Source organism: Salmo trutta, chromosome 1, assembly GCF_901001165.1.
Source record: "Salmo trutta chromosome 1, fSalTru1.1, whole genome shotgun sequence".
Taxonomy (NCBI): Eukaryota; Metazoa; Chordata; class Actinopteri; order Salmoniformes; family Salmonidae; genus Salmo; species Salmo trutta.
This window is the reverse complement of record NC_042957.1, coordinates 18823399-18839255: the sequence shown is the minus strand read 5'-3', so window position 1 is coordinate 18839255 and position 15857 is coordinate 18823399. Positions and strand designations below refer to the sequence as shown.

The window sequence follows — 15857 nt, the reverse complement described above, 5'->3', positions numbered from 1 at the left end:
ACCAGTCAAGTTAACACACCTTCTCATCCAATGGTTTTTCTTTGTATTTACTATTTTTTACATTGTAGAATAATCGTGAAGACATGGAATCATGTAGTAACCAATTTTTTTAAAAACTAAATAGATTTTAGATCCTTCAGTAGCCACAAAGTAACCACAAATTGACAGCTTTGCACACTCTTGGCATTCTCTCAACCAGCATCATGAGGAATGCTTTTTCAACAGTCTTGACGGAGTTCCCACATATGCTGAGCGCTTGTTGGCTGCTTTTCCTTCACTCTGCGGTCCAACTCATCCCAAACCATCTCAATTGGGTTGAGTAGTTGTGGAGGCCAGGTCATCTGATGCAGCACTCCATCACTCTCCTTTTTGGTAAAATATCCCATATACAGCCTGGAGGTGTGTTGGGTCATTGTCCTGTTGAAAAACAAATTTTAGCCCCACTAAGTGCAAACCAGTTTGGGTGGCGTATTGCTGCAGAATGCTGTGGTAGCCATGATGGTTAAGTGAGCATTGCAATCTAAATCATTCATAGACAGTGTCACTTGCAAAGCACCGTCACACCTCCTCCTTCATGCTTCACGGTGGGAACCACACATGCGGAGAACATCTGTTCCCCTACTCTGTGTCTCACAAAAATCTCAAATTTTTACAGATTTCCACCAGTCTAAGGTCCATTGCTTGTGTTTCTTGGCCCAAGCAAGTCTCTTCTTATTGGTGTCCGTTAGTAGTGGTTTCTTTGCAGCAATTCGACCATGAAGGCTTGATTCACGGTCTCCTCTAAACAGTTAATGTTTTGATGTGTCTGTTACTTGAACTCTGTGAAGCATTTATTTGGGCTGCAATTTATGAGGCTAATGAACTTATCCTCTGCACCAGAGGTAACTCTGGGTCTTCCTTTCCTGTGGCGGTCCTCATGAGAGCCAGTTTCATCATGGCGCTTGATGTTTTTTGTGACTTTCAAAATTCTTGACATTTTCCGAATTGACCTGTGTCTTAAAGTAATGGACTGTCGCTTCTCTTTGCTTATTTGAGCTGTTCTTGCCGTAATATGGAGTTGATCTTTTACCAAATAGGGCAATCTTCTATATACCATCCCCACCTTGTCACAACACAACTGATTGGCTCAAACGCATTAATAAGGAAATAAATTCCACAAATTAACTTTTAACAAGGCACACCTTTTAATTGAAATGCATTCCAGGTGACTACCTCATGAAGCTGGTTGAGAGAATGCCAAGAGCGTGCAAAGCTGTCAAGGCAAAGGGTGGCTACTTTGAAGAATCTCAAATAAAATATATTTTGATTTGTTTAACACTTTGGGTTATTACATGATTCATCATGTAGTCTTCACTATTATTCTACAATGTAGAAAATAGTAAAAATAAAGAAAAACCTTTGAATGAGTAGGTGTGTCCAAACTTTTGACTGGTACTGTATATAGTTTTCCCCTATCGGGGAGGATTAAATGCATAGAAATATAATTAATAGAACAGACTAATCATATACTTGAATATTTCTGTACATTTAATCCTATCTGATAGGCGAAATCCAGATAGATTAAAAAATAAAAAATATTGGGCCCTGATCGGCTCTTTCCTCTCAATCCTCTGAGTGTATGGGATCATCACACGAGCTTGTAGAGAACAGTCGGTGTTGTCCCATCTTGAGGAGGTGGTGCCTCCTCTTCGGCAGTTGTGTTGCTCCACGGCCTTTGGTTTCAGCACTGGGTCAAGTGCAACCCATATCACATTTGACCGTGGCTCGAGTTGCGAGTAATCTTTTTTGGTTTCTTCCATTCACTCAGATTGAACAATGCAATAAAAGATTGAAAGGGCATTTGTTGTGAAGCTCATTGGTCTTAGAGACACTCAAAAACATCTCCATGTTTTTATAGGTTCATCAATTATGGACAGATGCCTCATTCCACTGTAAAAGTCTTTACAATTGAAGATTATCCTTATTTTGTAAAAACCAGAGATTGCAGTATTTTGTGAAATTGTAACCTACTTAAATTGGCTAGGCAATTCTATTAGGGAAATTACATCCTCAAAACTTAAGCCTAACCCAAAGATGATTGTTCTACTTGGTAAAATCAAGCATTTTTACTGTCTTCAATATGCATATAATTTACAAATTACTCAGTTCTTAAAGTTCAACTTGCCATGCGCTCATTAGAACATTTGTGTCTGAGCATTTGCAGACACTTGAAAGCAGGGGAAATAAACTCATATATCGCTTGATTTGTACATATCAGACAGGAGCCTTGTGATGGGCACATTCCCGATGGTCTTCTTGAAAAATACTTCCTCTATGGTGGACGGGCTGACTGACCGCAGAGCTGGTAGAAGCAGGAGCAGCTTCCCAAAGCGGCAGGGCTGAGTTGGATATCTACAATAACAAAAACAAGAAAGATGCAATTATTTCATTTCCTTTAAATTTAATTTGTGACTGTTTTCTAATTGCACAGTGACTCCCTGAACATTTTGCTTGCATGTAGCTGTTTATATGAATTGACCAAGTACCCAGCAAACGGAACATCCTAAGGACATTAGGCAACGTTCCCATTAGGTCCATTTTAGGGTTTTGGTGAGATGTTTTCGCACTGACGTTCTTTGAACATCAAAACATTACGTTAACCTCGGGAACATAAGATGACGTTCAGTACAGGTCCTAGTTTGGTCGCACTATAACGTTATAATAAAGTATTTTGATGACCAGGAATCGTTACAAATAGGTTCCTATTTGGTTTTGACAGAACATCATCCTCTGGACATTCAGTAACTGCAAGGGAATGTTTCAGACAGGTCCTGGATTATTACAGACAAAACGTTACAATAAGGACGCAGCATGGTCGTTAGGGCACGTTACAAAAAGGTCCCCGGGTTGTTCCAATGGGACATTATATTCAGGACATTCAGTAAACTCAAGGGGACATGCAGTAAAGGTCCTGGTCTGCTACCGACAGAAGGTTACAATAAATGATTTTAATGACCATTAGAGAACGTCCCCGTTTGGCTCTGACAGGAGGTCCTCATGACATTCAATGACCACACAGGGATGTTTCATACAGTTCCTAGTTTGCTCAGGCAAGACGTTGTGTCATGGTCCCCAATAAGAGTCTGTCTAGTTCCTACCCTGTTAGTTGTGGGGATCGAGATGTAATCAAGTATGTTTTTAGGATGCGCTCATAGAGCTGGGCGATATGGACAAAAAGTTATATCACAATTACTTTCCATTAGCGGCAGATCTCTAGAATACATTTTATTCAACTGAGATTGTATGATTCAAGAAATAAGTTAGCTAGTTCATCTAACATTTCCAAGGAATGTATGATTGATATTTTCATGTGCCATCTGTCAAATTGGTATTCAGAATGATCCGATTTCTTTAGGGCTCTTTAGTGATTCATTTGCCTACATCTTTTTTGTTCATATTGACCTCGGCTAGCCTATATGCTACAAAATGCACCACCTGAGGAAGTGGGAACTGAAAACACATGAACTAGATTGCTAACTCTAAATATTATATTTTTGCTCAACAGATATCTTTTTTGTGCATATTGGCCTAAGCTATAGGCCTATGCTACACTAGCTAGATTGCTAACTGTAAATGTGATTTTGTTGCTAGTTAGCGTTGATTGTTGATTAATCTATCAGTAAATGTAATGTCCTACAAATATGTTCCGTCTATAGGTCTAGGCTACTTGATGTGTTCATTGTGAATGGGGCACTATACGCTCCGCTTGGTGCATCATCTCTAAACCTTATTAGCCTGGTGCCATTTGCTCAAGATTGAGAGTTGATCAAATAAATGTTATACTGACACAAAGCTGAATTTATGCCTTCTGGGAATGTTACAAAATTCAAAAGTTATGGGCGGAGTTGGAAAGATGGAGGTCAGAAGAATTGCAGTGTAAATGTACCTTTCATTCGTCTGTCTGTATATTTCAAGACATGACATATGAGGATGCAGTGAGATACCCGATGGGTTGGACCATACTCTTCTCATCAAGTATCTTTTAAAAAGTTAAGACTCAAAAACTGGGAATAAATCAATCCTTCGTCGTTCAGGTAATGGAAAGGTCAGTGTTGGACTAGTAACCAAAAGGTTGCTAGATCGAATCCCTGAGCTGACAAGGTAAAAATCTGTCGTTCTGCCCCTGAACAAGGCAGTTAACCCACTGTTCCTAGGCCGTCATCGAAAATAAGAATGTGTTCTTAACTGACTTGCATACTTTAAAAAAGAAACATTTCAGTTAATGCACCTCTTCCTCTACTTCGTGAGCACAAAGGGAGCAAAACAGGGACAGTGCATATACTTTCATTGCAGTTTTCAAGATAATGCACATTACTGTTAACCATATAATGGTATTAGAACCCAAAAATCTGTAGGAATCAGCAAACATCCACAGGGCAATGACGCAACAAACCAGAAACTAGACAAAACCTCCACAGGACCATGGCACAACATTTGATGGCATTAGGCGACCATTTCGTGATGTTCTAACAGCTACATTTTGTTTGCAGGGTAGCCTATCTTGCTGTGCATAATAGCCTACTGTACAGAAATATGCCCATATTGGCTGGACACTTGTGTGCCAAGTATTTTGGTATAGTAAACAAATAGCTTAAATAAACAAGTGTCTGCATATCTGTTAAGAAATAAATCATTTCTAAACTGTTAGTTTTTATCAAATGTCTGACCTGGTGTGTATGTAACTGTTTAGGGTGAGCTGTGCCTCATCCTGTAGCGCAGCGATGGCGCTGGCGTTGCGGAAACTCCTCAACTCTGACCCGCCCTGCGTTGGCACAGCTTGAAGGGAAAAGGCACAGACAATATGGTTACTGACTGCCATTATATTCACATGTACCTGACAAATGCATAACTGTCAATACACATTTCATATTGATGGTCAAAGTACTTCAGACATCTGCATTGAAATGTAAAAAAAAAACATATCTATTTTGTTTTTGGCATTAACATCCTTGGCTATTAATTTTTTTTTTTTTCTAAACTATTGTTGACCTTGCAGGGCTGGGGACAATTCCGTTTAAATTCCAGTAAATTCAGAGAGTAAACCAAATTTAAATTCCACATTTTTCTTATTAAAAAGCATGGAAGATAGTTGGAATTGGGAATTGGAATTTCAATTAATTGCTGAATTGACTGCAATTCAAATTAAATTAACCCCAACCCTGCCTTCTTGTGATTTTAGTGAGGATCATTTATTTTAATATCATTTTTTATGACCCCCCCCCCCTTCAACTCACCAGCTTTGAACGTGACGATGCACTTCAAACAGGCGAACTCGGTAGCGTCCAGACGCAGCTGTCTGAAGCGAGTAACGACCTCCTGCAGGGCTTGTATTTCTGAGATTATGTTATTCAACCGCTGGGACTCTGTGTTGTCTGTGTTCATACCTTCAAATAAATGGAATGGAGAATCTGTCTCTATTTTCGCTTTCCTTCCAACGCCACCTTTAAATCCCATGGAATCGAAACGAAAATAATCTAAACGTATGATAGTAAGTAGCCTAAATCTAATCGGTTAAATAGAGTTAACCTGTTGATTGGTCATATGGGTTACATACCGGAAACAGCGAGCAGGGTGTTGGAGTCCACCGGAATGGCCCACTGCGCTATGCCCAGAACAAACAGTTCCCTCCAGGCGTCCTCCAACAGGATCAGCTGTAAAACAGATTACAAACCTCAGTCAGCGCCGCACAATGAGCATGCCTAAAATACTTCCAAGAAAATATTGATAGAGAATTAAGGTTTGAACACATTAGTTATTTTATTTGATTACTGTATTTAGGCCTATGCAATTGCAAATTTTATTTTTGGAAATGGATAGCCTAATAATGTAACTTATTGGCTAATATCTATCCTATAATATCCATACTGAATATAGTGGCTTACCTGGTCAGGTAAGGGGAGCGTGGAGAAGGCGGGCACGCTCTTGGCCCACTTGATGCTCATGAAGAGCAGACGCGCAGCTGACTCACACACGGACTCCGTAGCGACCTCGTAGAGGTACATGGGCGTGCCGCTGACCTCGTGAGGGTACTGCAACGCAGGAGGTCAATATAAACAAATAGGGCCTCGGTGTTCCATTTGAATAAAGTAATGTGCTATAGGACTAATAAATAGCGTGATCAAATACATTGGTGCCACATTTGTGACTAATATGTGTGTATCTCATAAAAGTCAAAGCACCAACACTAGATTAAGCTGTGGGTCTAATTATAAGCTCATGTTGCCTGCGTTGGATGGAGGTGAAAATATGAATTAGATATTGTGTGACTCGAAGCTGCTGAATCGGGACCGGAATGTCAACTTCTAAACCTCTTAAAAGTTGAGAAAGAAGCACGTTGTGTTTTTCCAACTTGCTTGGTTGTACTCCTTGAGGCATTGGGCACATAGCGCAGCTCCGTGAGTGAAGGGTGAGCCGAGGACAGGGGCTTACCTTCGGGGTGGGCTGGGCCAGTCCAACGATGGCCTGCCTCTCCGGCGTGCTGGCTACGGCGCTCATTTCCAAGTTATGTGGCTCCAATTGCGTGACTGTAGTGAAAAACGGTGGCCCCGGTAGGCTCGAGCCCGGGAAGTGGGTCGATGAACCGTTCACCTCTTTGTGCCCCCGGAAATATAGGGCGACCTGCTTGCGTATGGTGGACGTCCTGGGACCCCTCTCGTGCTGAACGGCTGTCAAATTGAGAGCAGGGACAATACTCTTTAGTAAACTAGACCTACTCGTCTGTGAATGCCTTATTTATCAAAGTTCTTATTTTGTTCAAAGCTCGGTGAGGTAAAAGGCTTTGCCTCTTATGAGAATGTTATGAATACGTCCTCTGTTTACCCCGCTCTCAGCTGATTACGTTAAATACACTTTTCCATCCGATTTGATCGCCTCAAACCGAAATGTCACTGCCGGCGTGTAGCCAAAATAATAATTAAATTAAGCCTATTACCGTCTTTATTCATGTTCACGTCAAGACATTTTTTCAAACGGCACGCTCTGCATTGGTTTCTGTGCGTTTTGTCCACGGGGCATCCTCCCTATAATGGAAACGAGAGAAAGAAAGAGAGAAAGAGAGAGAAAGAGAGAGAGGGGGAGAGAGAGTGAGAGCGAGCGAGAGAGAGAAAGAGAGGGGGGGGGAGAGAGAGCGAGAGAGAGAGAAAGAGAGAGGGGGGGGGGAGAGAGAGAGAGAGAGAGAGAGAAAGAGAGAGGGGGGAGAGAGAGCGAGAGAGAGAGAGAAAGAGAGAGAGAGGGGAGAGAGAGAGCGAGAGAGAGAGAAAGAGAGAGGGGGGGAGAGAGAGTGAGAGAGAGAGAGAAAGAGAGAGGGGGGGAGAGAGAGCGAGAGAGAGAGAATCACAGTTAAATGTTATTGCTCTGGGCCTCGTTTCCCTGTAGGGATGTAAATTAACCATTACGATGATCGTAGCCTACCAGTTGTATCGTTATTTACGAGGCAACTTTTTAAGCAAGTAGAAAAAACTTTCGCTAATTGCGTCGTTCAACCATGTGTCGAAACTGATAGGATCTAAAGAAAAGCAACGCTGCTCTCTTTAACATTATAATTATTCCACAATACCGACGACGGATCGGCTCCTAGACTAGAGAGATATTACCACCTATGTCTGCAAATATTGAAGCGGTTATTATCCTTACCCAATAATAATGTATATTGTCACACATCAGGAAACATATTCAGGCAACATTACAGACAGTAGCCTAGTCGCAAAAAATAACGGAGTATGATTTAAATACTATTTAAATATATAGGCCCATGTTGCCTATTTATATTTTAATGCAGTGATCTTTGATTTCATTTGAAGCATCGTTTTATCTTTCACTTGTTTGCAAAAATTGCAAGTACTTTGGCAACTTTGTATTTATAGTCAACTTTGTTCTGAACTTATCCGCGGTCAGTCAGACAGATATACCTAAAGCCTAAACATCTTGATTCTATGTTTAGCGGAGATCCTCTGTAGATAAAGGGATGCGGAAGGGCAAAAAACTTCTAATGCTGCTCTTTGGTTGCTCAATGAGTGGTCTGGATCACTCGTAGATTTGGGAATGTTTTTAAGAGCAACGTTACTAACGAAGACTCTGGAAAACAGATCGGCTACTAAAGATACATAGTGAGATGTTTTTTTAACCTTTATTTAACTAGGCAAGTCAGTCAAGAATCAATTCTTATTTTCAACAACGGGCCTTGGAATAGTGGGTTAACTGCCTTGTTCAGGGGCAGAACTATAGATTTTTACCTTGTCAGCTCGGGGATTCGATCTTGCAACCAACCTTACGGTTTCGAGTCCAACACTTTAACAACTAGGATACCTGCCGCCCCAACGATGGTCTTAACACTATGAAGGCTCTGGCACAGTGAGTGAATGACATGCTGTGTTTGAGGGAGAAGCGAATGGCTGTTAAAGGCCCAGTGCAGTCAAAAACGTGATGTTCACGTGTTTTATATATATTTCCACGCAATGCGGTTGGATAATACTGTGAAATGTGAAAACTATGATAATGCCCTTTTACTATAAGAGCTTGAAAATATTATTGTCTTGTTGGGATGGAGTTTGGCCTACCTGGTGATATCACCAGCCAGTAAATTAGTTAATAGACTAAGAGAGTTCCAAACCTCTCTTCCAATAACAGATAGTTTTCAGTTTCCCCTCCCCACTCAGACCACTCACAGACAGTCCTAGCAAATTCTTGCTTGAGGATTTGCTATTTCCTCACAAGCTGTTTTGGTTTCTTTTTGACAATTGTAATTGTCGCAGTAAGGTACTTAATTGTTACCCAGAAATGATTTGATTTTGAGATAAAAACGGCTGCATTGGACCTTTAAACAGTTATTTTCCTGGGACGCAATTCTACAGGTGAAGGATGTCTTATTATCACAGCTATTGACTCGATCCCCCGCGGCTCAGCAGCAGTCTCATCTCCGAGGATAAGTAGGGCTATTCCGCCCACTGTTGGCTAAATCCTCGGGTTAGTGTCATTACATTAGATTGGATTACACCTGATACATTAAAGCAGGACTGTGTTTAGCGCCAGTCAATGGCCTTGGGTGGCGATGCAATTAGGCCCTGTCGTGCCCTGGGTGGCTGGCCGCTCACAGAGACAAGTCTTAGGAGAGATTTAACCCTGCAGACTCAAGACTGGCCGATAAAGACGCAACATGACCATGCGTAAAATGCTCAATGAGTGCGTCATGTTTGGATACAATTAGGATAAAGTCCCCACCTGCATTTGAAATAGGTTTAACATTAAATTGGAAAAACACTGTAGTTAGGCATATTACCTGAGAACCTGATTTACAGACGTATGTCCTGTTTCTGCGGATGCTCCTCTTGAAGAAGCCAGAGCAGCCGTCACACGCGTACACGCCATAATGTTTCCCAGAGCTCCGGTCGCCACACACTTTACACGGGATATCCAAGATACGACCTGGAAAGAATAAATACAAATTCATTCATTGATATTTGTTCATTTTGAAAGTTAATGTACGTTGTTCCTTAAGATCAAGATTCAGAAAGGTGTTTTGCGCTTGGAAAGAGCACCATCTGAATAAATTCTGCATCCAAACTCATGCCCTGTACCCCTCCTCCTCATCACCCCTCCCTCCCTTTCAATGAAAGAGGACAAAACAAAATACACAGTAACGTGACAACAGACAGTGTACAGTGTCTTCATATGCCGCCCGGCCATGGGAATGCACCCGCAAGTTTCTTGTGAGTTCGGTTGTGGGAAGCGTCATATCTGAGGTCTCTAAAGACAATTCCAGGGGGCACACAATGGAGACATTAGGGAAAGTGTTAACTTAATGATTTTCCCCATTGAACCTCGTCTGACTGCCCCGATCTCTACAAGCTGCCAACTCCCCCTCATAATGGGACTCGACAGCTGCTTTATCCCGCAGGTCTGTAGGCCTGCGGATTAGGGAGTGACACGGCACAGAGAATAATGCGCACCAACTCGTTTCACCAACTCAAATGAAGTGTATGTAAATCGACCCCGGAGAAATTGAAAAAAAGTGATTTCTGTAAAGATTTTTTATTCAAATCTATTTAAAAGAAGTATATTTGTATGTATATGAGGGAGTCTTTTTTATGGAGGGAAAAGAAGGCTATGTAATTACACTGACGTTTTGCCACCTGCTCATTGATTCACCATGCAGTGACCCGTCAAAAAGGGTAGCATGGGAATTCGGATACGACCCCATAACGACAGAGCATCAAAAACAATCGACTTCGGCGAGGAGTTGGGACTTCAACACACCAATTATGCAAAGAGTACCAAAGAAGTCGTTGGCAATTACATTTCTATATCACGTGGTTTTATAAAGGATTGAAAACAAAAACGAATAAATAGGCCTAAGTTGCTCAAAACTATTCGTTTAAAAAAAAGAACTCTATAAACCGTCGAAACAATCAATAAACGTTGGGCGATAGCCTAACTGCGCCACTGAAAAGTTTATACGCCAAGAAGTAGGCGTATAGGCATCACATAAGGAATGAATCCAATATCGCAATGTCCTCGTTAGACAATTCTAATTATGCACTAATAACGGGCACATTTCCCATAAAGCTGTTGGAGGAACATTTTATGAAATAAAAATGAAGTTTGATTTTGGTGTGTGGGGGGAACACGTCTTTAACTTCTCTCAATAGGGGTTCCAGTCGTCGCCATTGTGTGCCGTAATTGCTTAAAGATATATGGCATATTCCATTACCGTAATTACCATCAACCCCAAAACCTGCTGAAAGAAGTTAGAGTGAGTTTTACTAACTGAGGGAAATGTTTTTGTGACCACCCACAATGTGTGCAATGAACTTGGAGGAAAGCATGCAATATTAGGCTACAACAATTGTGAATTTTTCTAATTTAAAAGCTGTATGAAAGTGAATACTTGTAGATTGCTTTCTGAGATTTGCCGTTGGTGAAACAAATAATAACCTATATGCGTTATAGGCATATTTCGTTTCTACGTGCTTAATGCAGTTTAGCAACACTTAACAAAATAACAAACACAAAAATACATGCATTAAGCTACAGAATATACAATACAGGCTAATTGTTGTTGTCTCATTATTCCAGTTATTTGCACACACATGTTTTCTTTAATTTATGATGTACAAAGTCCCATAAAGTCCTGCATTTTTTTCAACCATAGAACATAATTAATAAATAAAAAAATGCAAGGGAAATTATTTGTGTATGTCAAACAAACACACACACACACACACACACACACACACACACACACACACACACACACACACACACACACACACACACACACACACACACACACACACACACACACACACACACACACACACACACACACACACACACACACACTCAAACACACACATTGACAAATAGACATACTGACAAATAGACATACTGACAAATAGACATAATCATAGTTTGATAGTTTGGGTGTTTCGCACAAAATTTCAGGAACATTTAGTCCACCTTTACTCATCTTTTTAGAAATAAACATCGCAAAACAAGCAGAAATATGCAGTGTTATTTTTATGAGAGAATAATGCCGTACTTATCAACAACAAATAACTGGAATTAAACTGGAAAACGAAGAAGCATAGGCCTACAGCGCTCAATTTAGTTTTATTAATGGATAGGCTAGGCCTAGTACCATTCCTATGAAATACATTGTAAAATAAAAATAACATTTTTTAAGTAGGCCTAAGAGCATGCACAATTATTGTACAAAACCGACTTCATAGTTGAAGTTATAAAATGGGTTACCAGATGTATCCTACCGCAACTCCAAGGTAAACGCAAACTGTCGATGACTTAATTTCGGAATGTTTCAACGCCTTTCACATAATATCCTATTACTTTTCAATTCATACATGTTTGCATTATAACAATGATAAATACCTTACTAACCAATTATAATTTAAGAAGAAAGATAAACTTTAGTATGCTTACTTGATTTAACATTCAGAATATCCAAACACCCACTTGTTGACCCGGCGGGTTTGCTCATCGTGGACACTGTCGTTTATTTTCTATTTTCAGAATCAAAATCCTCTGTCTGTACAAAAGCATCAGCTGAACGATATCAAAACATGAAATGTACAGTTTTCGCTGAAACCAATAGATGTATGTAAAGTCCTGACTCCTGAGTCGCCCAACTGTATATTTTCCAAGGATTATAAAATTCCAGCTATCAAGATGGATTTTGGAGTATCTGCAAGTACTGGACGTTGAGTTTCACAAAGTCCTGGCTGTGCGGACAGCAGCGCGATAGCCGTATAGAGAGCCGTTTACACCCGGCGAGAGGCAACGGCTCCTTGGGTGCGCAGAGCGCAACAAGGCGCACAAAGTTGGGTAAAAAACTGCCGTAGCGGCGCACCAAAACAGACGGACTGTCTACCAAGAGAGTCCAGAAGCCACGGAACACAAATGGTCTAAACCAACAAAAAACAATGCTCTTCTTAACTGATAAACAACGACTGGTAAAATAATGCTTGTTCAAACCCGAAGCAGAGGTGACTTTCTGCTGTGAGTCGTTAGATGAAAGCTTAGTAATATTTATGAGAAGTGTCAGAGAAGGCGGAGGGTGGAGAACTCCACTTCCTTCACCCACTTAGCTTGTCCCTGCTTTCTACTCCCAACTCTTGTGTGCCAGGATGACGTCAGCCGACTCAGGCGGCTCGCTCTGAGGCAAGTGAAGTAAGAGTTCCGAAGGCTCGCGCAGAGGTTGTAACTGGGAGTGGAAAGAATACACCGCGCTGTAGATTTCTGTGAATTAATAAGGGGTGTTGTGCATGGCTATTGAACGATTCTCTCTTCATCTCTCTTCATCTCTCTACACTCTATCTGATTGCTGCGTCTCTGCTGTTTTAATAGACATGTATCAATAGGTGCAACTTTCTCTTTATAGGCTACTTAACATATTTATAAAGTGTTTGATAGGTTTGGTTAAGTTGAGCTGCTTTTGTCAACTCCACATAGCCTTATCCAATGGTTCTTTGGGTAGAGTTTGAGCACAATTGAATGTGCACCTGTTGAGTTTAAGAATATGCAAGTGTGTTGTTACTAGTATTGCCTAAAACGAATGTCGATCGATTATCATTGAGTGAGTGTCAATGGTAGACGGTTTGGGCATCCCCCTCATCTACCAGGGCTGTGTGACAGACAGAGACAGTGGTTCCCATCGCCCTTTAGTAGTCGGGAACGAAGCAGGGGTTCTGGGTCGGGGATGCACACGCTAATGTAGACTAGAACAGTGTGGTGGTCTCCTCCCTTGGCCCCCCTGTCGCCGGGGCGGAAAGATGCAGCCTTTCCTCTCTGTCTGAGGAGCAGGGTGTGCCAGGGCGAGGGGACGATCGCACCCGTAGACCGCATCATTGACAGTGACACCCTGACCTTGACAGCTTGCTGCGCTTTCGCCCGCTAACTTCAGAAATCCATAATTCTGTTTTTTAATTATGAACATTCCCACGGTACCCTAGAGGACATATGGATGTTGAAAGTGTCGATTTAAACGGACAAGGGCGGGGTACAATTTCGTAATTAATTGCAATTAGTCGTTGTCAAGTCTTTCACACTTAAACCTGCCTTCAGTATGGCTCGCTTGGTTTAGTCAGTTTTGAACATGCTCGAGCTGGTCCAAGTATCAACTTCTCTAAGTTTATTATATATAAATACAATGAATGTGTTAAATAGCAAACTACGCAGGTGGATATCATCAGGCCTATCAAAACTAAAACTTTGACTATTTAGTAAACGTGTCTTAAAATGGAAATAATTGCTTCACAATATTGATATTCCACATTTAGTATAATGAGCTTTATTGCACACACTTCTTTTTATGTTTGCTACTTTTGGTGTGGCTTGATTTTGAAATGCATATGTGAGGGTGTGAGTGGGGGGCTGGGGGGGGGGGGTGGCAGTTGAATGTGCGAGATAATCTCCTTAACTCTTTCTAATCCTCGTCAATCACTGATAGCCTTTACACAAATATAACCAACATCATGGTTGCCTGGGCTGCTTGCTTTCACTTTTTGTATTAGTGACTCCCTTCTTCTCCAGCAGTCAATGAAAAATCGTTAACAAAGGACCAGTGAATTGTGTATCTGGTTTTTGGCTTGACAGCATCAGTATGCAACTACTTAAATAGTCTTTAAATATTCGAGAGGCATAGGCCTGTGTCACATCACTTACTTATTCGAATAACCCTATAGGCTATAGAAAGCCGATATTACCACCGTGAAATTTTCCACCGTTATTAGTAATGAAAACCATATGAAGGCTATCAACTAGGCTGCATTCTTTTATATGAAATCAATCGAAAGGTAGCACTAACAAGATGTGCGTAAACCTATGGAGAGAAGTCAGTAAGCGCCGTAGAGAACAAATATGTGGGTCTGAGCAAGTGTGATGTCATTAATGTTTGTAGAAATGAATGTACATAAATGTTAAGTTGTCTACTGTCTTTGTCTATGTATGATTTTGTATTGTCAGAAAAATCAAATACAATATTACAAAAAAAAGACAGCGAACATAATAGATCCAAGTCCACCAAAGACCTAGTGCTGCAACCTGGACTCAGAGCATTTCGTATTATTCTGTATGTAAATCCAACACACTACATTTAGTATGATATATTACGTTTCATATACTAGACAGGGCATAGACTGTTTAGTGGCAAAAAAAGAAGGGTTAAATACAGGTAAAAAAATATATATCTTTCTTATAGCTGTCAGATATAGGAGAGACACTTCAGAACAAACTTCCATTTGATATTCTTTTGGGATCATCTGTTGTTCCATGTAATGAATCTGTTATTCAATGCATTTGTATGGGCTAATAGCAGTATGGCCCAAAATAATTTTTCCTCAAATATGTTTTTTCAATATATTTTTTGATACTTCAACGGGTCTTAAAATTCAAAATCAAATATTTAAATGATCCCTGGTATGATCTTCTTAAAACAATTCCATATAGTGTAGACATTGGTTGTTGATAATTGCAAGACAACCATTCTCAGGTCTTGCCATAGATTTTACTGTAGATTTAAGGCAAAACTGTAACTCATCCACTCAGGAACATTCACTGTCTTCTTGGTAAGCAACTCCAGTGTAGATTTGGCCTTGTGTTTTAGGTTATTGTCAGTGGAAAGCAGACTGATCCAGGTTTTCCTCTAGGATTTTGCCTGTGCTTAGCGCAGTTCTGTTTCTTTTTAATCCTGAAAACTCCCCCAGTTCTTAATGATTACAAGCATACCCATAACATGATGCAGCCACCACCATGCTTGAACATATGGAGAGTGGTACTCAGTAAAGTGTTGTATTGAATTTGCCCCAGGCATAACACTTTTTATTGAGGATAAAAAGTACATTGTTTTCAGTATTACTTTACTGCCTTGTTGCAATATACATTTTTATTCTGTACAGGTTTCCTTATTTTCTCTCTGTCAATTAGGTTAGTATTGTGGAGTAACTACAATGTTGTTGATCCATCAGTTTTCTCCTATCACAGCCATTAAACTCTGTAACTTTTTTAAGAACACCATTGGCCTCATGGTGAAAGCCCTGAACGGTTTCCTTCCTCTCCGGCCACTGAGTTAGGAAGGACACCTGTATCTTTGAAGTGACTGGTTATATTGATACAACATCCAAAGTGTAATTAATAACTTCACCATGCTCAAAGAGATATTCAATGTCTGCTTTTTTTACCCATCTACCAATAGGTGCCCTTCTTTACGAGGCGTTGGAAAACCTCCCTGGTCTTTGTGGTTGAAACTGTGTTTAAAATTCACTGCTCAACTGAAAGACCTTACAGATATGTGGGATACAGAGACGAGG

At 40.6% G+C, this 15857-nt stretch overlaps 1 protein-coding gene across 2 annotated transcripts; it reads right to left on the bottom strand.

Annotated features, from left to right (window-relative positions):
• Positions 1–1584: 1584 nt before the first annotated feature.
• LOC115176185 (nuclear receptor subfamily 2 group E member 1) lies at positions 1585–12660 on the bottom strand. Of its 2 annotated transcripts, none has more exons than XM_029736082.1 (9): positions 11974–12660; positions 9314–9459; positions 6971–7058; positions 6469–6704; positions 5922–6068; positions 5594–5690; positions 5274–5423; positions 4707–4815; positions 1585–2391 (listed from the first exon to the last, which is right to left on the bottom strand). In XM_029736082.1, exons 1-9 carry the CDS (start codon positions 12029–12031, stop codon positions 2229–2231), a joined length of 1194 nt encoding a protein of 397 aa, XP_029591942.1. In that variant the 5' UTR covers positions 12032–12660; the 3' UTR covers positions 1585–2228. The 2 variants fall into 2 exon arrangements, with proteins under 2 accessions (XP_029591942.1, XP_029592018.1); XM_029736158.1 differs by having other exon boundaries at positions 5274–5411.
• Positions 12661–15857: the final 3197 nt, after the last annotated feature.